Source organism: Aspergillus tanneri (assembly GCF_003426965.1).
Source record: "Aspergillus tanneri strain NIH1004 chromosome Unknown AapTan_8_pilon_pilon_pilon, whole genome shotgun sequence".
Lineage (NCBI taxonomy): Eukaryota > Fungi > Ascomycota > Eurotiomycetes > Eurotiales > Aspergillaceae > Aspergillus > Aspergillus tanneri.
This window is the reverse complement of record NW_022984635.1, coordinates 2,330,639-2,355,563: the sequence shown is the minus strand read 5'-3', so window position 1 is coordinate 2,355,563 and position 24,925 is coordinate 2,330,639. Positions and strand designations below refer to the sequence as shown.

The window sequence follows — 24,925 nt, the reverse complement described above, 5'->3', positions numbered from 1 at the left end:
TCAGCCGCTTCTTCACGTTTACCCTCGCTAACTCATCACGACTACCAAGTGTTGCGGGGCGAGTATCATCTACAATTCGACACAATGCACCCTGCGATTCCCTTGGAAGGAACCGCAAACCACTGACAATGCTGTTGCGTAGATCGCCAATGGAAGGATACGTCTTTGTCTGCCTCGCGTCGCTCCAATTTTTCACCGTGATTGCATGAGCCAGAAAGCCAAGGGTAACAAAAACCAGTGCTTGGCATTAGTAGATATTCCGCCGCCTTGGCGGATCTTGACTGTACCACCGCTCAGCACGTTGGAAGAAGTTCCAGAAGACATATCATTCTTGGCACAGGCCCTGCAGAAGGGTCGCCTTCATTTTAGGCTTGTCGATTGAGTCAAAGAGTGGCACCCATGTGTTCTGCGGCACCACAGCGTACCCAGAATTCCAAGTCTGAGTTTTCACTACATTGGATTCATCCGCGCATTAGCTTTGCGCTCGGGGGCATAATCGCTGTCAGGGGACTATGGCAGTAGATGACTGCCTTGATAATACGCTCAGTTCCTTAAGGCTATATTTGCCACCGGGAGAACGCGAAACATGGATATGCTGGTACATCCCCTGGTAAAATATTGCAGCACGTTTATAGAACGGTGAATGCATCATCGATCTCTTTTTGCCAGCCCTTGTTAGATTCCAAAATCCTGGAGACGAGCCTGCATCATCCTGGTTTATAACTCTGCATTAACGGCTTCATTGATTTCGCGAACTCGAGTAAATTGATAAAATAGACCTGCAGTATCCTGCCTGTCCGTCAATGTCCCGTTCATCCACCACAATCCAACTAGTATAATCGGCGGTCGATAGAGCCGTGCGTATGTCTTCTATTCTTCGCGAGCCGACAGAGCCTTAACGAAGAGCATCACGATTCGCCTGCTTCCTATGCTCGTCCCTACTTTCAGGAGTGATTTTATCATTGAACCCATTGGATTTTAGTCTGGATTTCATCGCTTCCTAGGCCTGAGAAGGTGCTCCATTTTTATACCGAATATAAGGCCAGAACCCGCAGATGACAAATTGACAGGTTTGTAGCAGCAATACGAACAGACTAAAGATTGGTGAAAAAAGCAGTGTAAGTTGTAAGATTCAAAGGTGGTAAAGTATCTGGTCCCAATAGCGAAACAGAATATAATGCTCTATTCGAGGTACTGTACCTATGCATATATATTTTACTTTGAGTGCCCTAAATGCTGTGTTTCCTGGAAGCCCTGTTCCCAAGCCATGTTCTCAAAAATAGTTCGTAGCATATACCCGCTAATATGTTTGGTGTCTGTAACCTAATCAGACTGTAATGTTGCCATTAATAGATGCTCACTCTGCCATCTGGTGCTTGGGGTGCATAAACTATATGAACCAATTAGGCATTCCTGTCCAGCGGTTAATATATGGATGTGCGTTGAAATATTTGTCACTTGCGATGTTGATATATCAAAGTGACAGCGCGAGGTTAGTGGTTATCAGGATGGACCAGTGTTGGCGAATCAATGCATCGCCAAGATAGTATAATGGTATTACCTCCTAGGTGGAGTTGTAGTATTAGGGAGTAACCAGGTAACAGGGCAATTTTAGGGCTGTGTCTGGCCTATGGGGACTCAAGTCCATCCAAAGTCCAAGCAATTTCTGAAGCAAACTCTGGCATAATGATATTAGTATCATCAAGCCAACCGACTTCCACCATATAAAATCTCATCGATGGCCTTTTTTTTTTTTTTGCGACAGCCGATACGTAAAGGGATGATCTAATGGCGATAAAGAGAGCTGGTGGTAAATGAAGGAATCGGAGGACGCTGTGTACTCAAACTGTGACAGAGTTTTCTAAATTTAGATGTCGATGGCTACCCCGCGTTATCTTGAACAAACTCCTGTCAGATATACCACCACACCACAAAAAGTAGCACTGTTTCACTTAGCATATAATAATGGTATATTGTTTTATCTGACACTTCCATGTACACATTTTACGAGTACCATCACCAACGATGTGATTCACTGAAACTTATAAATTTCAAACAGATAGAATGAGAGATTCGTAATAGTTACGCTTATCTATACCAGTAATAGAGAAAAAACTACGCCGCAACCTCAGGTAACTTGGCTCTCGCTCTTGCTTCCCTGGCCTCCTTTGCAACCTTCGCTCTCTTACTCACTATCGGACTATCCGGCTGCAATCCGTTCAGATCATGCGCATCCAAACAAGCCTGCGTACTCAACAGCACAGACTCCCATGTTCTCGTGCGCATCTCCTCTTCGTACTGACTCACTGCGCTCTGAATTCCATCTGAGACACCGGGATTCTTCCATGCCGCAATGATATTCTTCGCCAGGACCGCCGCATCCGCAACACCGTGGTTGAACGCCTCTCCGCGGTACGAGGTCATCGCATGCGCAGAATCACCGGCCAAGGTCACTCGGCCATTCCGATTATCCCAGTCCACCGGAACCCAATCAACAAGTTTGATATGAAGCATCTTACTATCCGCGGGGAGCGTGTTGATTGTGTTGCGTAGCCTCGTCTCGAAATGCTGCGCGTTCTGCTTGAATAATGCGAGTCGCTCAGCGTCCGAGTCGGGGACGTTGTCCTTCTCGGACTTATACAGCCAGGATTGGATAAGCTGGCCCTCGTAGAATGGGTCTGTGGTGTCCTTGCTTCCGTTGATGCTTGGGCTTGAGACGAGTGAGAACCACATATACACGCCTGTTTCCGGGTGCGAGCCTTGGAAGAGAAGCGGGTCGATCCCGCGGATGGGCGCAAACTGTTCCGGGGTCATGGTGATGGTGGCGCCGATGCTGCGGACGGGGAGGGGATTGAGGGCCCCGACCTCTTCGCCGAGGAGGAGACGACGGGTTTTGCTGTTTCGACCGTCGGTGCCCACCAGGAGACACCCAGTTGTTGTGCTACCGTCAGTGAAGCTGACTTCGACGGAGTCTGGGTTCTCGGACGAGACGTAGAAAGAGGACAAGGTTTTGTTATAGTTGATGTCGATTCCCTCCTCGAGCAGACTCCCGAGGAGTCGGCGATTGACGCGGAGTCGTTTGCTTGGTGGGATCACATACTTAGGTTGTGCGTTGGAAAGATCCAGGAAGCAGAATCGGCGCGAGTCTTCGAGACTTGGGTCGACCTGGATGTCCTCCAGTCTATTGAATAGGTCCGTGGGGAGACATTCCTCCAGCGCAGATAGGGCCCAGTGGACAGTCAGCGCCCATCCACGACCCTTGTCGGTGTCTGCAGCACTGTCGCGCTCGTAAACCCTGTACGGGATTCCGGCTTTCTTTAGACCTTGGGCGAGTGTGAGGCCGACCATGCCGGCGCCCAGGATGATAACGGGGAGATTGGGAGAGGTGCGTGTCATGGTGACTACGAGATTTGGGGACTGGGTAAGTCGGCTGGTAACTTCAAGATTTATACTCTCCGTCTCGAGGGGAGGGGTCGATTATGTCTAGGATTGTTGTATTTACTTGTTCGTTTAATATGATCCATCGCGAAATATTACATGGCACCACTGGGTATACTTCAGTCAACTGTGAGTCCCAACAGCCTGAATTGGAGTCTGATGTCAGCCGGGCATGAGAAGTTCAAATCCACAATCGTCTCGGAGTATTAGTGGTAAACTAAATTAACATAGGCTAACACGCAAGATGAAAACTCGGACTAACGTAGAGTCAGCCTCTCGGGGACGGACAATCTCAGTGATAGGAGAATTAAGCGGAGTGACTGAGTCTCACGGCTTGCATAAGATCGGACGGAGTATTCCATGGTAATCCTCCGAGCAGCAGCATCGACATCCTCGATAAACCCATATACATAAAGTAGAGATGTGTTGTTCGTAGCTCTAAGATGACACTCCCCCTCCTTGATATCATTTACAGTATCTCCCGCAAGCCCACTGTCCCTTTCAACGAGTCAGCACTGTAGCCCAAGCAGGAACACACCATGTACAAACTCTATCCCCTTCATTCTAGAGCTAGGCTAATTGAGTTAGAAAAATGACCCAACTTTACGACTGGCTCGTCCAAACTCCCGCCAATGCGGACGATCTCAAGAACCGCATCAACACTCGCCCCGCCCACCTGGAGCACAACAAACCGCTCATCGAGGCAGGAATCCTCGTATGGGGCGGTCCTTCCCTAGCTACCCATCCTAAGGGTCCAGATGATGGCCTCACCATTACCGGCAGCATCATGTGTATTCGTGCAGAAAGCGAAGAGGCGGTGCGTGAGATTATCCGGAATGATCCCTACGCGAAGGTTGGATTCTGGTATCCGGCGGAGGCGGTTATAACGCCCATGAGGTGTGTTGTGCGGAAGCCTTTGTAAATGTATTCCTAGATAAATGATGGTTCTGAAAATTGTCTTCTGCTGGATGAATGATACTTTGGTATGATATATATGGCGTTGAACTGTAAAGGGAAGCTATTTGTCAAGTAGAAACTGGAGAACAATGGTAATACTGTGAATTCATAGTATCTATACTCTTATTGGAATTAACAATTAACTCGATGACAGGAGAGTCTCTCAATAAAGGTGAAAAATAGAGAAAACCTGGAAAGCCTTTCGTTTCGTCATAATGTGTAGTCTATTCAATTCCTCCACTCATGTTGACAACCCCGTAGAAAAGTCCATCTGGTTGAAGATGTCCACTTAAGCCTTCACTCTCAGCTTGAACCCGTAGAGGACAAGACGCAGCCCAGCATACATAAAACCTCCCACACAAGTGGTCACACCTCCGAATGCCCACAGGCCATTCCAATTACTATGGTGGGGATGAGCGAGGATGGAACCACCCGCAGGACCACCAGCGAGAACACCAAGACCAATCATACCAAAGCCCATGCCGATACGGGTACCGATCTTGGTCTTATCCTTGGTCAGGGCGACGAAGCAAAGAGGCGGCAGACCGATCAGAGCACCGCTGAAAAAGCCGGAGAAGACTGCAATCACAATCAAACCAGCTTCCGTGGTGACGCTCAGCAGGCAGAGAACGAGCACGCCGACCATGATGCAGCATGGTGCGATCAGATTGAAAGGTCCAAGCTTGTCTGCCATGGCGTTGGGAATGGTCCTACCAAAACATGAGGCAGCATTGAGAATGGGAACGATGTAAAAGGCCATACGGCTGTCGGTGATGTGCTTGGCTGCTCCAAAGTATGAGATGTAGAAGAAGAGCACGAAGAGGCCCATGAAAGAGATCAGTGAAGTGAGGACGAAAGCCATGTACGGAAGATCAGTAAATGCTGACCAGTCGATAAGTGCTCGCGCCCGGGGTGGCTTCACACGCTGCTTCATGACCGCAATCGGCACAAGGAGAGTGCCCAGGGCGATAAAGCCAATGACGCGGACGGACCAGCCGAACCCCAGGGGGCCAATGAGTTGGTTCAGGACAATAGGATAAATCACACCCCCGAGAGAGGACCCGGACACGGCCAGTCCGAGAGCCATACCCAGCTTGGTGCTGAAGTAGGTGGGTAAGACAGAGACACAGGGAACGAAGAGACAGCCAGCACCGAGTCCGACACAGAAACCCTGCGCGAGGAGCACTTCCCCGTATGTTTTGCAGATGCTGAGCATCATGTGTCCGAAGACAATGCAGAAGCTACCGACCAAAAGGAGCGCTCGCAGGTATCCCCGGTCGTAGATGGGCCCCGTGAAGAATCCCACCAACAACAGCATCGCCGCCTGAATGGAGCCGATCCATGAGATATCGGATGAGGATCTGTGGAATAGGAACTCCGACTCATAATACGTCTGGAACACCCCGAATGCATTCAAAATACCCCAAGTGTTGAAGAAGAGCATAAAGCCACCGGCGACGTGCAGCCATGCGACCAGGCCGCCATTGGGAGGAGGAGGAGGGCCGCTGGGGGGCTTCGAGGCGTGTTGTTCGATTTTTGGTTCTGGCGGTCGCTCAATATCGGTACCGGAGGAGCTAGGAGGAGAGTCTTTCTCATGATTGAGGTCCACCGAGGGGATCTGGGGAGGTTGCTCGGCCATCTTGTTATCCTTGAGCTGCTTTCTTCAAAGACTTTGGAGAGGAAGAGGACGTTGACAAGGACTTGGGTCTGTTTCAGACAGAGAGAACAGGATTGACAGAGAGGAAAAACGAGATACACAATGCCATGAAGCTCAACAGAAGAAAAAAGAGGGAGTTATATTGATTTCTCGTGAGCAGCTTCCCTTCAGCTTGCGACGTTTAGGGCAGTCACTGTCCCGGCGAATCCCTCGGGGGTGTTATCCAAATGGAGATAGTAATCTCCGAGGTCCAACCTCCCTCGGATTGAGGCATCTCTCTTGTTTTGCCGCTTTTGCAGGCATCCTTATTTGGAGACCTTATGATTCATTCGGATGATTCTGATCTTATATATTGTGATTGTCATTCTTTGGTTCCTCCTGGGAATAATTTACCAATATTTTTCGTACTTCAAAATGTGTCACTATGGGTCATTACAGACTTCACTGTGAATACTATACCACCACCTGGTCACACTCGTCTCAATTAATTTAATAAATCAACACAAGCTGAGACCACTGGAAGGTGAGAATCTCCGACCGGAGTAATTCAGTCTCCTTCCAGAATGACTGGCATGGAACAATCACTAAAGTCAGTTTCTAGACCTGGCCTGAGAAGACTCTGACCTAACAAGGCGTTAACGAGAGCCATGGGTGAGCCTCAGCTCGTATACTCGGCACTCTCTCCATACAGTAGTTATAGCCGGGTCTCTCCAAGATCCCCATTTCGTAGACTGGTCAGGCCGACCCCCATCTTATGTTATACATCACATAGCGTATAGAATTCTCGACCATGGCCTTACAAGCCCAGCCAAAGGACGATTTCACCCTCCATCTCCCTCGCATTCTTTGCCTCCACGGCGGTGGTACCAATGCCCGTATCTTCCGCATGCAGTGTCGCGTTCTCGAGCGCTCCCTCCACTCGGCATTTCGGTTCGTCTACGCTGAGGCACCTTTCCCCGCCCAGCCAGGTTCCGACGTGACCTCCGTCTACAAGGACCACGGCCCGTTCAAGGCGTGGCTGCGTTGCACAGCAGCAGATCCTGAGCGATCCGCCCAGGAGATCGTCGACCAGATCAACCTCTCCATCGCAACAGCCATGTACAACGATGGCGTGCAAGGCGCCACAGGAGAGTGGGTGGCTCTTTTAGGGTTCAGCCAGGGCGCCAAGTTAGCCGCGAGCATCCTGTACGCACAACAAATGCTCCAACGGCGGCTGGGCGCGAATGCCGTTATTTGGCCTCATTTCCGGTTTGCAGTGTTGATGGCTGGAAGGGGACCACTAGTGTGGATGCTACCCAAGATTGGTAGCGCTCCTGTTTCTATACCCGCGGGGCTTGTGGATGCGGCATGTCCGTCCATGATAAGTGGTGAGCCTCACTTGCCGGAGGACAGCACAGAACACAGACTCCAATTACCCACCCTCCATGTGCATGGCAAACGGGATCCGGGATTGGATTTGCATCGTAGGTTTTTGAGTCATTATTACCAACCGGATTCGATATACTTGGTGGAGTGGGAAGGGGAGCATCGTGTGCCGATCAAGACGAAGGATGTACAGGCGGTTGTGGATCAGATCTACACCTTGGCACACGAGACCGGAGTCTTGGATTCCTGATGTTAAAGCTTCATTCCTTGGCGTTTCTGAGTGTTGCACGTTTTCTGTAGAATGGGGTTTTGTATTAGATTCTGGCTAGGGATATGGTTTTCCTCGTTGATGATTTACAACTAGTTGGTGATCCTGGTTTTTGTTCTATTGAAATGTGCGATGCTAAGGAATATATGCACGCATGTATATTTTCATCTTTGCAGCTATAAAGCTGACCCTATGTTGAGAAGAAATCGTTTGAATCAAAAGTTTTTCAATGTATCTATGAAGTGTGTCATAATATGGCTAAAACCAAATTATCTTCATATTCACTTCTTCTCCAACTCTATATAGCAAGCCTTTACCAACGGCTATTTTCAAATAGATTGTTCATTAGTTGGAGTTCACAGCGGCAAGAATCTCAGGAAGCATCTCCTCCGTGTTGTTCCACACCTGACTGGAGCCCGTGACAAACAGGGTCCCAGTATACCAGGTATTCCGGTGTCCCTGGAGGCCGTACATATCGTTGTAAAAGCCATTCCTAATGCTCTTGGCAGAGACCTTTAAGCTATAGGGTGCGAAGTCGGAAAAGGCTAGGAATTGAGGTTCCAGTTGGGTACCGCTCTTTGTGATCCTCTGCAGGGTCTTGATGGCATCCCTGGCGTCTTTCTCAATGCGTCGCTGAGAAACGGGCTTTGGGGCGTTGTACCAGTAGTAGAAGAGTCCGTCAACGGACGAGGGGTTAAATGTGACCACACTGGGGATTTCTGCCAGATTGTACGAGGTATTGGCGGCGTAGTTCTTGTAGCTAAACCCTGGGGTGAGGCCCGTGTTGTTCACCACTCCACCATAATAGGGCAGGCCATAGATGTGAGAGAGGACGCTGTGTTCGTGGGAGTCAAGACCAAAGTGCCTCGTATTCTCTAGAATAGGAGGAATCCCAAGGATCAATTGCTTGGCGATGATAAGTTTGCGTCCTTTTGGGGTCTTCACGATGAGTCGCACTCCATCTCTGGTTCTTGGACCTCGTTGACCAGCGATGACTGTGGAATGGAGGAGGAGATCACGCTGCAGCTCAGGAACGGCATTGCGGTAGAGCTCAGAGTTGTCTCTGTTAGCATTGACGACCGCAGCACCGGACATCTCGTGAAGCATAAGATGGTTGAGGTTGTTGAACACATAGAGGGCTAGGATATTGAGCAGATTTCCGGGGACCGCAGGCCGTGCAAATGTGGCGGCGGCTGTCGAGAAGTCGAGATTATATTTGGTGATGTAGTCCCCCCAGGGGAGGAGGAGATCCTCTGGCACCGGGTTGGGCAGCTCAAACCCATTCTCCAGATAGGGGTACTTGTTGAGCTCGGTGATGTAGTCCTGGCCCAGAGTGCCCCCCGTCAGGTTCAGCAGGGTGCCAGCCTCGAAGTCAGCGTAGACAGGCTTTCCAAACGAGGCGAAAGACATGTTGGCTAGGGGGGTGTTTAAGCGACTGAAGAAGCTACGCACAAGGCTGCTGTTGTCGTAGAGCTGGACACCGTAGTCCACAGAGCCGCCGGTGTTGGGATCTTCATACGTAACCGCATGGCCCCCTAACCTTCCGGTCTTTTCCACGACAACCACCGATTTGCCCTGATCTTTCAAGCGGATGGCAGCGTAAGTACCTGATGCACCACCACCGACCACTACCACATCCCGTCTCATGACATGGGACGAGTCCCAGGACGATGCCTGGAAGGAGTCGGCAGCCAAGGCAGCCACGGCAGCCACGGCCAAGCAAAGGCCACTGCTGACGGAGAAGAAGGTTTTCATTGTATCATAAGACAAAGAATGGAAGCCTCACAATCTTGACTTCCAGACAGGTACTGAATCAGCAGGTATTTCATACTCTTTATATAGTCCATTGTTCTTGGTCCTGCTGTTCGTATATCTGTGCCTGCCTGGCCCCTAAATTCGAAGGCAAAACCATCGTCGGAGAGGACACCCGGAGAAACGCATCTCGCACTGCCCAAAGTGGCCAATTTCCCAGGCTGTGTCAGTCAATATCCGAATCTGCATCTCACTGGCTGTCAACTTGCAGGGGTGGAAGATAAGCCGCGCTCGTATGCAGCCATCTCTGCGAACCTTTCCCGAAGTAGCGTTTTTCACCGACGGTACGCTAAAGAAACTTACATGCGGTAATTTTGCAACCTGGCACACAATCTCCCCCTCGTAATGGTAATTTTGGGCGGATCCACGAGCCGGGAGCCTAAGGGGGGAGGGAGGAAGACGACAGTGCTTGGACCAGGGCTTGTCTGACATGAGATCCTGTTAGCTGGCTATTTTGACCAAGCTCGTATTATTTATCTGGTCAGACAGCAGCTAAGAGTAGTGAGATTCTCGCGTTCCCCGCCTAAATTTAGCTGATTCAAAGCTTTCTCTCTTTATCCTCCAAGGTATTGGCTGGCTTGCATCAGCTCATCGCCCGGGAGGTTATATGAGAACTGTCATCGCTTTTGCACTGCTGAATGAGGCTCTATTATTATCAATACTATTATTACAACCTTTAAATTAGGTAAATTGATAACCAGGAACAGGCCAGCTGCTGCTCTCTTAACACCCCAACTTCCACGAGTTTGTCCGACGCCCGACGACCAGTACCTCCGAGAAGAACCAACATCTCAAAAAAGGGTCGACTCACAGAACAAAAACGCTGTCCAATGGTGTACTTTGGTCCCTCGCGAGGCTGTGAAACTTGCAAGAAGCGTAGAAAGAAGGTTCGTCCTTCCCACATTCCCATTGACACGTAGTCCTATCCCTTGGGCTGATACCGGTGCTACACTGCCTTGTCCAACCCCGCACCGGACTGGATGCTGTATATCTCTCTTGTGTGAGCAAATACTAATCTCTATTCTGCACTGCAGTGCGATGAGACTCGTCCAGTAAGCTTATAGGGCTTTCCCCTCGTAGTCCGTGACCCTGAGCCGCCATTCCACGGGTCATTGCGCTTGTGCGCCTCAACAGTACAGGTTACAGGCAAACCAGTAGCTGACCATGTGCAGTCCTGTCTAAGATGCCTCAAGACAGGTCGGACTTGTCGAGGGTATGAGGAGACTGGGAACCTCATTTTCCGACAGCATGATGCCCCCATCAGCAAGTCGTTCCAATTCCAATTACCTTTCAAGTCCATGGCGCGCAAGTGTAGTTTATCTCCTCGCGTGCCCGTCCCAGGCACGGATACCCTACCAGAGGACGGCCCACCTAAGGAAATCCCCGACAATCTCATCGAGGAATTCGCTATTCGCGCCTTCTTCCACGACTACTGTGTAGCACCCGTCAACACGGCACTTTCCCGGGGGTTTCTGGGCGGGCTGGAATTAATGGTCCAACGACTGGGCCTGCAATCGCCCGTGGCCAACGCATGCAAGGCCGTAGCCTTCGCGAGCCATGGGCTGAAGCTCTCTCGCCCGTTCCTGACGCAGAAGGCAGAGACCCTGTACCACGAACTGTTGGTTTCTTTGACTCGATCTACCCAGAACCCTGCCCTGGCAGCTGGCCCGGAGATGCTGGTCATTGCAATACTCCTGGGGCTATACGAGGTAATATTCTCTTGGACGCTGACCACGCGTCGGATAAGTGGGAAAATACGGGCTGATACAGTTGGTAGATGATCATCGCCGGGGAGACTAATCCCGGCCATCATAACGCTCATGCTGGGGGCGTGGCAGCCATTCTGCAGATTGAGAACAGTCCGTTGAGTCTCCTGCAGGCTGCCAGGTCGGGCCATCCTCTGGTTCTCAACCGGATGGTGCAGGTGAGTTGTGCATTTCCCCTGAGCACAGGGATTGTGGAAACCTAATGGACTCTATTTCTAGAATAATGGGTTGTTCACCAGCTCCCGATCTGGAGGTGGAGGTCAAAACTTAGACTGCCTTCTCCTGAAACTTGGGTCTCTCTGGCAGAAGTCCGAGAATTTTCTGTCCACCTCTCCAGGACCACTGTTTTTTGACGAGCTGTACGGTCTCAAGGAGGAGGCAAAGACTCTCGACCAAGATCTTGCGCTCTGGCAAAAGGATCAAGGTGACGATTTCAAACCAACAACTATTGGCTACGTGAGCCCTGGCCAGGATCCATCCAGTCCCGGCGTGGGTTGCTGGTCAGGACGAGTTGACACATATGTTGACCTCTACGTTGCGGGAGTCTGGAATGTCTCACGTATAGCTAGATGCTTCTTGATCAACTTGGTGCTTAGGCTGTCTAGCATTCTCGACGGAATAGGAGACCACAGCCAGGAGCTGCAAGATGTTCTCCAGCAGCTGGGGGATATCATCGCCTCCATTCCCTATCATTTAACTGAGGATTTGCTGGGATTTGTCGCGCAAGGAGGGAAAAGCCCGAAGATAACCAGCCCCGGACGGCCAGTCGGAGGCTTACTTCTGTTACATCCAGTCTACGTGGCCTCTCAGCTGCCCGTGGTTCCAGCTGAGATGCAAGTCTATATGCGGAAATGCCTGGCATGGATCGGAACGCACATGGGGATTGGGCAAGCATCGCTCCTTGCCAAGGTCAGTAACCCTCCTGATGGTTTGCCGTTCTCTTTTTTTTCAAGCACTGGTCTTCTTATCTATATGTATTCGGGCTAACCTGTGAAGGCTCCACAAATCGAGGGCCAGTATTTCGTCTGTGGATGCATGATTATCTGGGCGGGGTTGCTTGTTTGATTGAGACAAGGCATGCTGAATGTGCTTATCCTACTGTGATCAGAATGGGAACGGGGGCCAATTGTGACAGCTAGACGGTTAATAAGTACCAATATGAGACAGCATGATTGGCAATTTAGCAACATACAAGGGCTATTCCTCTGAAGACTCCTGAGATGATGTCTATACGAGATCTGCCTCTCGCTCAGCGTACCCCTTGATTGTTTCCTTGATCATTCCATTGTAATCAAAATGCCAAATCTTGTAAGATCGATCCTTGAGCTCTTCGAAACAAGTCTCGGCCTTGACCCATTTTGCTGGATCCGCCCACTCTGGCTGATGATAAAAGTCACAGGCCCTTCGACTACTATTGACTAGCCATTGGCTTCGAGTGCGTCTGACGGCATTGAACGTCTCAAATGCTGCACGAAGCGCTTTTCCCTTTGAAATCCCGTTCTCCTGTACAGACGTGTTCACTTGCCTCAACAGAGTGGAAAGGCACAGGGCATCCTCAATACCGACGCAGGCTCCCGCGCCATGATGAGGACTCGACGCATGTGCAGCGTCTCCCGCAAGACAGATCTTGCCCCGGTTATAGAAAGGAGCGGGATAATCCCACAGGTCAAAGACTGCCCACTTGTCCAGTTTCTCGGGGAAGAGGCTGACAACGTTGCGAACACAGGGGCTCCACCCCGCGAACGCCGACTCGATATCCTCCCGCGAACCTGGCGCAACCATTTGCTTCTCTTCAGGCCATTCATTGGGGTCGGAGACGAACGCAGTCGCGTTGATCATATTCTTATTCGCGACCGGATAGTGGATGAGATGGGCATTGGGCCCAACGTGGTTGTGCTGGTTCTTTGCCTTGTAGTCACCGAGTGCCTTAATCGCGTCTTCCATGGGAATCAGCGTCCGATAGGCAACTTTGTGGGTATAGTGAGGATAGGACGCTGGGTTTCCTTCTCCCAGTATTATTTCTCGCACTCGAGATTTGATACCGTCACATCCGATCACTAGAGAAAGCTCCAGTCAGTATCACGCGCGAAAAAAGCCATACAGGCGAGGGATAAAATGAACAACTACCTACCAGCATCTGTTTGTGCCCTTGTTCCATCCACAAAGGTAAGGGTAATTTTCTCCTCCAGACTCCGCTCTTCGATCCTCTGCACACGCTTCCTGCATTCGATCACCTCTGGCGGCACGACCTTGACCAGGGCTTCCAGGAATTGGTCTCGACGGCACCCTTCGAACCCTCGATACCCCGCGTCTATTTTGTACAGCATGCGCTGGTAGTAAGGGTCGTCCTCGCGGTGTTGATTGTAACCATCGATCCATCGTAGATAGTCATTCGGCTCCTTCTCATCACCATTGGAGGTGGCCACCGATCCGCTCAGTCTCAGCGCCGTCACGATAGCGGGATCGATCTGTTCCATGCACCGGATAGCATTTGCGGTAAATGCAATACCAGCGCCTATCTCGCGGAATCCCTGGGCTTGCTCGAAGACGCGAACTTTAACATTTTGGCGCAAGAGACCTACAGCCAGGACAATGCCAACAATACCGCCGCCGATGATGGCGACTTCTACGGATTCTCCGTGACGAACGGTACCTGGCATCGTGGGAGTGGAATCAAGTAACAGTAGAACTCACTAATGTTGGAATCCGGAGAAAAAATAAAATTAGTCTTGGAACTACACAGTTTGGAAGTAGTGGTGTTACATATACCCCACTGTCCTTATCAGATTCAGCCGGAGTGATGTACAAGCACCTGTATTACCTACTATATCAGTGGCACAGCCTTCAAGTAATATACGACAGCTAGTTATGACCTGAATGTAGTCATAGCAGTCCCCAGCATTATTGCATGACCCACCGGGGTAACCTGCTCCAGCTTCAACCAACCCAAACATGAACCAACCCTGGTCCAAATGGCCACTCGGCCCTCGGCGGAGTAACTCACCCCCGAGCAGGGAACTCTCTCACAACCCCAGCATATACCACTCTTTTCCCTGCATTTAAGCTGAAACCTATCCTCTTATTTACTGGAAAACATGCGAGCCAAGTAATCCGGGCCCACGAGAGTTCTGCCGGTTCGCATACAGGGTCAGCCTATTACAGCCCTCGTGGCTAACGTGCAACTCGTAACAAGAGGGTCCGGGAAAGTCAGCCTCGCTCAAATCGGAGAATTTGATAAATCATTGTCCTGTAGCTTTGCAAGGGTACAACGTGCTTATTCGCGTGGGGCCTGCATGCAAAATAAAACCCCCGGAGGTTGTCTCGGAGTAACCATACCATGCTATATATAGACATACTCTCTGATATATTATCTAGCAGGTAGGTTCAATCCCATAGCTCGGAGTATCGTGTGTAACTCTAAGACAATAATCTTACCTTTGCACGAGGTGACACTTAGGTGGTAATTGACATTGCGGTTCTAGGTGACATCGGGACCGACGGAGAGCGTTGTCATGAGGGCCAGCTGAAGGGTGGTGAAGCTGTACTTTACGCTAATTTACATTTCCAGTTCATCTCGGACTGGAAATTCTCCCACGGTCTTATTCCTGGCCACAAATTGCATGTGTTCTATTGATAATACGGAATTTGCTGTGGTTCGGACGACTATAACTCTCGTAGTTGCTGACATCCTCCTCGACTCGGGCCCAAAGATGTATAGTGACTCTGCACAACCTGCCAGCCTGACAAGAAAGATAAACAGTCCGCAATATATGAAGCCTGCACTTTAATTCCCTTATATCATTCGATCTTCTTATACATACTTTCACCTGTTCGACGAATCCTTCTACACGGACGTACGCCAGCTGAGTTGTACACTGTTGGCCTGAATGAAAGTAAACATCTCACACCTGTCTAGTGCCTCTCGATAGAGTTTGATTCCTCTCGATAACCAGATTCTCAACAACATCTGCTATACTTTCTTTCCCTCCTCTCCACTCAGAATAGAATATATACACAATGGTTGATCTCCAAGACATCATCAGATGGCAGACATCACGGTCCGAGGTCCTGCTTTTCGGACCCCTTGCCCTGTCCTTCGACAGCGCTGCCTTTGACCAGCTGCGGAAGGCCATCGGCGAGAATACGGAACAACACTGGGCATTGGAGGCCCTGAGCAACCTTCCTCAGTACTATACGACCATCGCTGCAGCTCTTCCCGGGGTCAAAACCAACTCTGGCCTCCAACAACTCGAAGATCTCAAAGGAGCCCTGCATAGTGGGAAGCCTCTCGCAACCACATTCCCCCTCCCCAATAGTCTTCTTATCCCGCTTATTGTTGTTCTTCACTTGACTCAATACTCTATGTTTCTTGACCGTACTAGTGCAGAGGTCGACTCCGGCATTGACAGGTATGCTGTCTCTCATCACAACAAAGAGACCGTTGGCTTCTGCACTGGGCTCCTCAGCGCCATGGCAGTATCTAGCGCGAGCAATCGGACAGAGTTCTATAAGTATGCGGCTGTTGCGGTCCGCCTCGGACTGCTCGTGGGTATGGCAGTAGATGCTCAAGATGCATCCTCTGGTCGGAGCAAGTCCTTCAGCGCTTGCTGGAATTCGTCTGAGAAACGTGAACAGGCCCAACGCATAATGGAAGGCTTCCCTGAGGTAAGAGGATATTCCCAAGCAGCTGCTACCTGGATGTCCCGGCTTATTCTAGCTAATCGAGCTTACAGGCGTACATCTCTGTCCACTATGATGAGGATCGTGCGACTATCACCGCGCCAGCCTACACCATTATCGATCTACAACAGCGCCTTCGAGCCTCCGAGATCGTGACGGCGGAGGTGGGCCTAAATGGGCGCTTCCACGCTGAAATCTATCAAGATCAAGTGACATCGATTGTTCGTTTCTGCGACTCGCATCTTGACTTCCAGCTTCCGAATGCATCCAAAGCTGTTATTGCCACACGCTCCAATGCCAACGGTAAGTTTGTGCGTGAAGGGCCCCTGCACGAACACGCTTTGCGGTCTATCCTGAGCGAACCCCCGCAGTGGTTCAAGACATTCGCTGCTGTGCGCGACGCCGTCATGAAGGACGAGCAGACAATTATTTTGTCCTTCGGCTCCGAGCGCTGCGTTCCACCATCTCTTCTGCGGAGCCTGAACCAGAGGGTCGTGACCGTGGCAGAGCTTGACATCTTTACAAAGGATCACTACGTTTACTCCGATAATGACATAGCCGTGGTCGGAATGTCATGCAAGGTGGCTGGTGCGGACAACCTCGAGGAGTTCTGGGACTTGTTATGCTCCGGAAAGTCCCAACATAAGGAGGTTCCGAAAGAACGATTCGGGTTCGAAACTGTTTTCCGTAAAGCTGATCCAAAGAGGAAATGGTTTGGTAATTTCATCGACGGGCATGATCAATTCGACCACAAGTTCTTCAAGAAGAGCCCCCGCGAAAGTGCAACGATGGACCCCCAACAGCGCCACTTACTTCAGATCGCCTACCAGGCGGTCGAACAATCTGGATATTTTCATTCTTCCAATCCTGACAAGCAGGTTGGTTGTTACATGGGGGTTTGTGCCTGTGACTATGAAAATAACATTGCCTGTCATGCCCCCAATGCGTTCTCTGCCACTGGAAATCTCCAAGGCTTCATCGCGGGCAAAGTCAGCCATTTCTTTGGATGGACCGGACCCGGCCTCACCATTGACACTGCCTGTTCATCCTCGGCTGTAGCTGTGCATCAAGCGTGCAAGGCGATTATCACTGGAGAGTGCACTGCTGCCTTGGCTGGCGGCACGCACGTCATGACAAACCCTTTGTGGTTCCAGAACCTTGCAGGAGCCTCATTCCTCAGCACTACAGGACAGTGCAAGCCTTTTGATGCAAAGGCAGACGGCTACTGCCGAGGCGAGGGTATTGCGACCGTGTTCCTGAAGAAGCTCTCTGCTGCAGTTGCCGATGGGGACCAGATCCTCGGTGTCATTACAGCCACCGCGGTGCAGCAGAACCAGAACTGCACTCCTATTTTCGTGCCCAATGTGCCGTCTCTCTCGGACCTCTTCCACGTCGTGGTGAAGAAGTCCCGACTCCACCCTACGGACGTCACGGTAGTTGAGGCCCATGGCACTGGAACTGCTGTCGGCGACCCGGCTGAGTATGACAGCATTCGGTCAATGCTCGGTGGCTCGAGTCGACAAAAGACACTAGCCCTCGGCTCTGTCAAGGGCCTGGTCGGCCATATTGAGTGTACTTCCGGTATCGTCTCTTTAATCAAGGTGCTGCTCATGCTGCAGAAACGAATGATCCCTCCCCAGGCTAGCTACACCACCATCAATCCGGCGATAAACGCCACACCTGCGGACAAGATCAACATCCCAACAGCCCTTCAAAACTGGGATTCGGATTTCCGCGCGGCACTTATTAATAATTATGGTGCGTCTGGGTCTAACGCCTCCATGGTTGTCGCCCAACCACCCGCTGTTAGCCTTCAGCGAAGCTCAGAAGTTCCTGGTCTTAGGTATCCGTTCAGGTTCTGCGGTCTCGACGACCAAAGCCTGAGCCGATACTCGAAGATCTTCCGGAAATTTCTTAGTCGAAAGAGCTACTCTATCCAGGATCTGTCGCTGCCGAATATCTCCTTTAACTTGAATCGCCAGAGCAACCGCCAGCTAGACCGGACTCTACTCTTCAGCGTCCAGTCGTTAGATGAACTTGAGCGGAAGCTCATGGGATTTGAGAATGGCGATGACAGTGTGGCATCACTCACACTGCCCAAGTCGAGGCCAGTCGTCCTCTGCTTTGGAGGCCAAGTATCAACCTTCGTTGGTCTGGATCGCACGGTGTACGACCGCGTGGCTGTGTTCAGGAAGCACCTCAATACTGTTGACGCAGTCGCTTGCTCCATTGGGGTTAAGAGCATCTTCCCGGCCATCTTTGAAAGCACACCCATCAGCGACACTGCCCACCTACAGATCATGTTGTTTGCATCCCAATATGCCTGTGCCCGCAGTTGGATTGACTCCGGCATTGAGCCTGTCGCTGTGGTCGGCCATAGTTTCGGTGAACTCACTGGCCTTTGTGTTTCTCAGACATTGTCGCTTGTGGACGCTGTTAAGTTGATCGCAGGCCGTGCAACCCTGATCCGGGACGCATGGGGCCCAGAGAAAGGTTCTATGCTCGCAGTCGAGGCAGATCGGGCCGATGTAGAGAAACTGCTCGTTGAATCTAGCGCGGCATGTCGAGATGTAAAGCCTGCCACGATTGCCTGTTATAATGGACCGCGAAGCTTCACTCTTGCTGGATCAGTTGCCGCCATTGACACAGTGGCCGATACCATTTGCAAGCCTGCCTTCTCATCCATGAAGAATAAGCGGCTGAACGTGACGAATGCCTTCCACTGCGCTCTTCTCGACCCTCTTCTTGATCGCCTTGAGGAGAGTGCCAAGGGACTCACATTCCGTGAGCCTGTGATTGCTGTCGAGAGAGCAACGGAGTCCTATACAGCGGAAAAGCTTACCCCCAGATTTGTTGCTGACCATATCCGTTCTCCGGTGTTCTTCAATCATGCCATCCAGAGGCTGGCTCAGAAATACCCTTCTTGCGTCTTCTTGGAGGCAGGTTCCAATTCGACTGTCACGAACATGGCTGCTCGTGCACTCGGCAATCCAAGTAGCTCCCACTTCCAAGCCGTCAATATCACCAGCCAGAACGGGTGGAATAACCTGGTAGATGCCACTACATGCCTGTGGAAGGCTGGGTTGAGCGTTCATTTCTGGGCCCATCAGTCCACCCAGACAAAGGAGCATGCTCTTCTTTTGTTACCTCCGTATCAATTCGAGGATTCACGTCACTGGACCGAGCTCAAGAGTGCTCCGACACTGTTGGAGGCGCCTGCAGTGGCTGACATCAAGAAAGAAGACTGCAAATTGCCTGACAATCTACTCACCTTCGTCGGTTACCAAGACAGTGGCAAGCATCTGGCCAAATTCCGGGTCAACACCATGATATCCAAGTACGACAAGCTAATCCAAGGACACATCATCGCACAGACAGAGCCCATCTGTCCTGCAACCGTTCAACTCGACCTGGTCATCGAGGCTATCCGGACTATTCGATCGGAACTTGCGGTCGCTGGTCTGGAGCCTCAGATTCACTCTGTCGAAAACTTGGCCCCCATCTGCGTAAACCCGTTGCGCTCTGTCTGGGTTGAAATAACGGCCGACGACGTAGCCCAGGGTACATCTTGGGGGTTTCAGGTCTACAGCGATGATATCCAGAACGGGTTCTCCAAGACGGTCCATACGACAGGCCGAGTCATCTTCCGTTCTCTGAATGATGTGTCTCTGAAGTACGAATTTGCTCGGTTTGAGCGACATTTCAGCCACCAGCGGTGTGTTGACCTCATGGGGAGTGGGGAGGTCGATGAAGTCCTGCAGAACAGGAATATCTACAGGATGTTTGCAGAAATCGTCGATTACGGAGAAGACTACCGTGGACTGCAGAAGCTCGTTAGCAAGGGTAATCAGTCCGCGGGATATGTCGTCAAGAAGTACAATCCCGAGTCCTGGCTTGATGGGCATCTGGCCGACAGCTTCTGCCAGGTTGGAGGTATCTACGTCAATTGCATGACAGATAGGGCTCCTGCCGACATGTTCATCGCCAATGGTATTGAACAGTGGATTCGCTCTCCGAGGCTGCGCCAGCAGGATCCTCGGCCAGAGTCTTACCATGTCCTGGCAACTCACCATCGCCCATCTGAAAAGGCATTCCTGACAGACGTGTTTGCCTTTGACTCAAGCACTGGAGCTCTGGTCGAGGTTATCCTTGGCATTAGTTATGTCAAGATTCCGAAAGCCTCCATGAGCAAGTTACTTTCCCGGCTCACGGTCAGAGATACTTCCCACAGATCCAGTAACGTCCCTGCTCCATTAGAGCCCGCTACTGTAGACCTGTTTGGGATCCCAGAGAGCCTTAGCACTCCACTACTGTCTGTGACTCCACCTCAATTGTCTGTTCCTTCTATCAAGCTGTCAAAGGTTAAGCCGGTGAAAGAGGAGAAATCGAACAAGGCCCAAATCGCGCAAAAAGTGAAGGCAATCCTCGCGGATCTCTCTGGTCTTGAGCTCGCAGAGATCAAAGATGGCAGCGAACTCGCCGACCTCGGTATTGACTCTCTGATGGGTATGGAGATGGCACACGAGATCGAGAAGGCATTCACTATCTCACTTCCAGAGAGCGATCTCATGGAAGTTGTAGACATTCCCAGCTTGCTAAAGTGCGTGCAAAAGGCTGTGGGAGGTGATGGCTGTGAAAGTGCCGAGCAGAGCGCGTACGAGTCGGCAGAGAGTGACGACAAATCCACCGACTACACTACCCCTAGTACTCCGGCTGAAGAACCACTTGACATGGACAAGTCCACACAAGTGTTCTTGGGGCACGATGATGCCAAGTTGGAACTTCCATTCGCGACGGTTATGGAAGCCTTCAATGAGACTAAGAGCCTGACTGATGATAGAATCGCGGAGTATCAGCAGACTCGCTACGTGGAAAGCGTCCTTCCAATGCAGGATGATATGTGCATTGCCCTTGTCCTTGAGGCATTTGACCAACTCGATGTTAAGATTCGAGATGCACCGACTGGGCAAAAGTTCGCACGCATCTCGCATCCAAAGAAGCATACCCGACTGGTTGACTACCTGTACAAAATGCTAGAGGATGCAGGTCTCATCAACATCGATGGAGAGGTCATCACTCGAACCGCCATCCAGGCTCCACGGCCCAGCAAAGAGATCTTTGATGAGCTGGTTTCTGGCTATCCCGACCAGAACGGCGCCGACAAGCTCACCTTCTACACCGGATCTCACCTCGCGGAGGTGCTACGTGGCGAGATAGATGGAATTAAGTTGATCTTCGGTACACAAGATGGACGGGACCTTGTTTCCAACCTATACGGAGACTGGCCCATCAACCGGCTCTTCTACCGTCAAATGGAAGACTTCCTGGAGAGGCTTACTTCTAAGCTGGACATGAGCCAGGGTTCGATCAAGATCCTGGAGATGGGTGCAGGAACTGGAGGAACCACCAAATGGCTTGCTCCACTCCTAGCCCAGCTTAACGTACCTGTTGAATACACGTTTACAGATCTCGCCCCATCCTTCGTGGCTGCTGCCCGCAAGAAGTTCTCCAAGCAGTACCCGTTCATGAAGTTCCGGACTCACGACATTGAGAAGGACCCTGCGGATGATCTTATTGGCACTCAGCACATTATCATCGCGAGTAACGCCGTCCATGCTACGCATAGTCTCACTGAATCCGGAAAGAACATCCGCAAGGCTTTGCGACCCGACGGGTTCCTGATGATCCTTGAAATGACCGAAAGGCTCTACTGGGTGGACATCACCTTCGGACTTTTTGAAGGTTGGTGGTACTTTGACGACGGCCGCACCCACGCAGTGACACACGAATCTCGGTGGGAGAAGGACCTACACTCCGCTGGATACGGCCATGTCGACTGGACTGATGGCGTGCGCCCCGAGAACAAGCTGGAGAGGCTCATCATCGCCTTCGCATCGGGCGCGAGGTATGAACGACTTCACAATTCCCGCCCTCTAGAAAGTCCTTCGGCTGACTGTGCAGCACGAAAAACAGTGGTCGATAGATACGTGCAGGAGATGACGGCCGGATTCGGGACTGCCACAGGGGATATTTCGTCAGTCACTATCCCTAGTCAAGGTTCCGAGGGTCGGTGCGTCCTAGTTACAGGTGCCACTGGTAGTCTGGGATGCCATCTCGTTGCGGAATTCGCCTCCCTCGTCGACGTCTCCAGCGTGGTATGTCTTAACCGTCGCAGTCGCCAACACCCTCTCGAGCGTCAACACCGGTCGCTTCTTCAGAAGGGAATCTTCCTTTGTGAGGAGGCTGCTATCAAGCTCAAAGTGTTAGAGACCGACCTGGCAAAGCCTAGACTTGGTCTCACCGAAGAAGAATACGAAAACCTCCTCAATAGCGTTACCCACATAGTTCATAACGCCTGGCTTATGAATGCCAAATGGCCTCTAAAAAAATTCGAACCTCAGCTTCAGATCATGCGCAACTTACTAAACCTCGCCCACGGTATCTCCCTGCGCCGACCGACAGAGAAAGTGTCCTTCCAATTCATCTCTTCCATCGCCACTGTCGGACACTGGCCCCTTTGGACAGGCAAGCGAAGCGTCCCCGAACAACATATGACAATCGACTCAGTCCTTCCCACAGGTTACGGAGACGCCAAATACATCTGCGAGCGTATGATCTACGAAACTCTCCATCAACATCCAGATCGATTCCGCGCCATGGTGGTACGCCTCGGGCAAGTCGCCGGCTCGAGCATCAGCGGGTACTGGAATCCTATGGAGCATCTTTCCTTCCTCATCAAATCGTCTCAGACTTTGAACGCTCTGCCTGATTTCGACGGTGTCCTCTCATGGACCCCCGTGGATGGGGTTGCGGGCGTACTCGTCGATCTCATCTCCCTACCAGACGACAAATCCCCGTATCCCGTCTACCACATCGACAATCCGGTCCGCCAGCCATGGAAGGAGATGTCGTCTGTGCTTGCGGATACCTTGCATATCCCTAGAGCAAATATCATTCCTTTCGAGGACTGGATGCAACGTGTCAAAGACTATCCACGTCAGGTTGAAGGTCCAGAGGGAGAGAATCCAGCGATTCTGTTGGTCGACTTCCTTGATGCCAATTTTATTCGTATGTCCTGTGGAGGACTTCTTCTGGAAACCAAGAAGTCCCGGGAGCATTCGAGCACTCTGGCCAATATGGGACCGGTCAATGAAGAAACCACGAAGCTGTTCATCAAAAGTTGGAAGGATATGGGATTTTTGAATTCATAAATAGCGTTGCTAGGTTTTTTTTTATATCATACTTTTAGGCGCAATATAAGGTGTTCAATTTTGAATCATTTCTGGAGTCATCAGCAGCCGTATCCGCTATAATCGTGATCGATTTCATAGGTAGTCCAGGGCTTGAAGCATATCAGGTCAGAAAGATCGTATGTTCCTAATATAAAAAGAAGAGAGTGGTATATAGATTACTATTACAAGTTGTACCGCGATATTACGTCGGTCGTCTCAAGTCCCGGTTTGAAGATATGCGGCAAATCATAATAAACCCATGGAACAAAGCCGGATCGATCTTGAGTCGATGGCTGATAAGGTGTCGAAATCGCATGACCAGCTTTCCCACATAATGTCGCCGTATTCTCGCATCAATGATCGCAGAGTCGCGCTCGTCAGCCGGAATCCCCCCGATCGTCACATCAAGCGAGGCCTTTCATGAGCACGTCAATTTGCTAGTGCCAAGGGGTATCAACATCGGAGACCTTAAGCAACTTGTCACTCAAACCGAACTTTAAATAGAGCTGTATGTCAAGAAGCTCCTCTATTGCCTTTTGAAGCGCAGCCACCATCAGGCCCGGAGTAATGTACAAGTAAATATAGGCGCCTCAATAGTCGAACCGTTTGGAGATTGAATGATCCATCGGCTGTCGGATCCGGAAGTTGCTCGCCGTTTGTACTACAGATGAAATGGCATCACGCCGGTATTCATCCACAGGCACAAGGATAGTCTCATCGCAGTGCCTCTGTTCTTCTATTACAGGTTTCATGGCCTCAGCGAGTACGGAAACGCCAAGGTCCCAGACCATGGCGAATGAGACTATGAAAACACATTTACGCATGCTTGTATGTTGCTCGACAGCACCATGGTCCCACCAGGCAGCACCGTATATCTTCCAGGTCTATGGGGAATTAATCTGCTCGGGATATGGATATTTTTCCACCTGGTGGCCAATTTCTAGAAAGCCCGCTGGGAAGCCAAAGATGTCCTGTCCAATGGGACCATAATGCAGGTTATGGACATAGTCATGGACATATCACAATCTTGGATCAACATTATCAGACGATTCGTGAGTTACAGGCCGGCAATCATAAACTCACTAATAAACATCAGTTCCATGAGATTAATGAAGAGACGGTTCATGCAAATCTACCAGCTTTTTGTATGCATCTTACCCAGCGGAGAGGTACTGCTGGACAGCAATAGAGTCTAGATGTGATCCTTCAAGGTGTGTATGCTCCTCGCAGTAAATATCCGGCCAACACATATAGAACTTGATATCCAGACTGGGGAGCTACCCTTCGAGTGGTCCTGTCTAGATCACGTATATCCCGATGGTGATTCCCCAACATTTGCACGACGATCAGCTCTGACATGCGCAGAGACAATCTTTCGCATCAACCCCAGACAAGCCAAATCTGGCTTCAACTTCTCTGTTGCGTGGGATTGTTTTCACATCAACTCTGTAGACAAAGACTCGGATGGTAACTACTTACTCTCCGCTCGTTATGCCTGGCAGTCCACAAAACCAATGGCACTAGGGGAGAGATCATCCGCATTCCATGTCTCGCCCATGTAATTCAGCTAAGTCTTAATCAATTACTGGGTAAAATGAAGGCAGTACCTATCAACAATGAGACTGAGATTGAGTGGTACGATGAGCGTGCATAATCAACACATCCTAAGCGCACAAACAGAGAGATAGTTGATACTCTGAACAAGGTAAGTCTCTCTTCCTCTCTTTTACTACAAAACCACCAAGATCTC

General features: G+C 50.7%; 8 protein-coding genes across 8 annotated transcripts; 4 read left to right on the top strand and 4 right to left on the bottom strand.

Moving 5' to 3' along the window:
* Positions 1–2,115: 2,115 nt before the first annotated feature.
* Positions 2,116–3,396, bottom strand: ATNIH1004_011381 (FAD-dependent oxidoreductase; the record flags this gene model as incomplete). The annotated part of the gene is made up of 1 exon (XM_033575944.1): positions 2,116–3,396. The coding sequence occupies one exon, from the start codon at positions 3,394–3,396 to the stop codon at positions 2,116–2,118; it is 1,281 nt and encodes a 426-aa protein (XP_033421799.1).
* A 634-nt stretch (positions 3,397–4,030) lies between these two features.
* On the top strand, positions 4,031–4,360 carry ATNIH1004_011380 (YciI family protein; the record flags this gene model as incomplete). The annotated part of the gene is made up of 1 exon (XM_033575943.1): positions 4,031–4,360. The coding sequence occupies one exon, from the start codon at positions 4,031–4,033 to the stop codon at positions 4,358–4,360; it is 330 nt and encodes a 109-aa protein (XP_033421798.1).
* A 324-nt stretch (positions 4,361–4,684) lies between these two features.
* Positions 4,685–6,034, bottom strand: ATNIH1004_011379 (uncharacterized protein; the record flags this gene model as incomplete). Its single annotated transcript, XM_033575942.1, has 1 exon — positions 4,685–6,034. The coding sequence occupies one exon, from the start codon at positions 6,032–6,034 to the stop codon at positions 4,685–4,687; it is 1,350 nt and encodes a 449-aa protein (XP_033421797.1).
* An 808-nt stretch (positions 6,035–6,842) lies between these two features.
* Positions 6,843–7,667, top strand: ATNIH1004_011378 (uncharacterized protein; the record flags this gene model as incomplete). The annotated part of the gene is made up of 1 exon (XM_033575941.1): positions 6,843–7,667. One exon carries the CDS (start codon positions 6,843–6,845, stop codon positions 7,665–7,667), a length of 825 nt encoding a protein of 274 aa, XP_033421796.1.
* A 363-nt stretch (positions 7,668–8,030) lies between these two features.
* ATNIH1004_011377 (NAD(P)-binding protein) lies at positions 8,031–9,440 on the bottom strand (the record flags this gene model as incomplete). Its single annotated transcript, XM_033575940.1, has 1 exon — positions 8,031–9,440. The coding sequence occupies one exon, from the start codon at positions 9,438–9,440 to the stop codon at positions 8,031–8,033; it is 1,410 nt and encodes a 469-aa protein (XP_033421795.1).
* Positions 9,441–10,327: 887 nt separating this feature from the next.
* On the top strand, positions 10,328–12,328 carry ATNIH1004_011376 (putative C6 transcription factor; the record flags this gene model as incomplete). The annotated part of the gene is made up of 6 exons (XM_033575939.1): positions 10,328–10,384; positions 10,532–10,549; positions 10,670–11,206; positions 11,275–11,421; positions 11,483–12,172; positions 12,260–12,328. The coding sequence occupies 6 exons, from the start codon at positions 10,328–10,330 to the stop codon at positions 12,326–12,328; spliced, it is 1,518 nt and encodes a 505-aa protein (XP_033421794.1).
* Positions 12,329–12,490: 162 nt separating this feature from the next.
* ATNIH1004_011375 (uncharacterized protein) lies at positions 12,491–13,923 on the bottom strand (the record flags this gene model as incomplete). Its single annotated transcript, XM_033575938.1, has 2 exons — positions 12,491–13,320; positions 13,395–13,923. 2 exons carry the CDS (start codon positions 13,921–13,923, stop codon positions 12,491–12,493), a joined length of 1,359 nt encoding a protein of 452 aa, XP_033421793.1.
* A 1,357-nt stretch (positions 13,924–15,280) lies between these two features.
* On the top strand, positions 15,281–23,154 carry ATNIH1004_011374 (putative polyketide synthase; the record flags this gene model as incomplete). Its single annotated transcript, XM_033575937.1, has 2 exons — positions 15,281–15,928; positions 15,997–23,154. 2 exons carry the CDS (start codon positions 15,281–15,283, stop codon positions 23,152–23,154), a joined length of 7,806 nt encoding a protein of 2,601 aa, XP_033421792.1.
* Between the last annotated feature and the right edge of the window lie 1,771 nt (positions 23,155–24,925).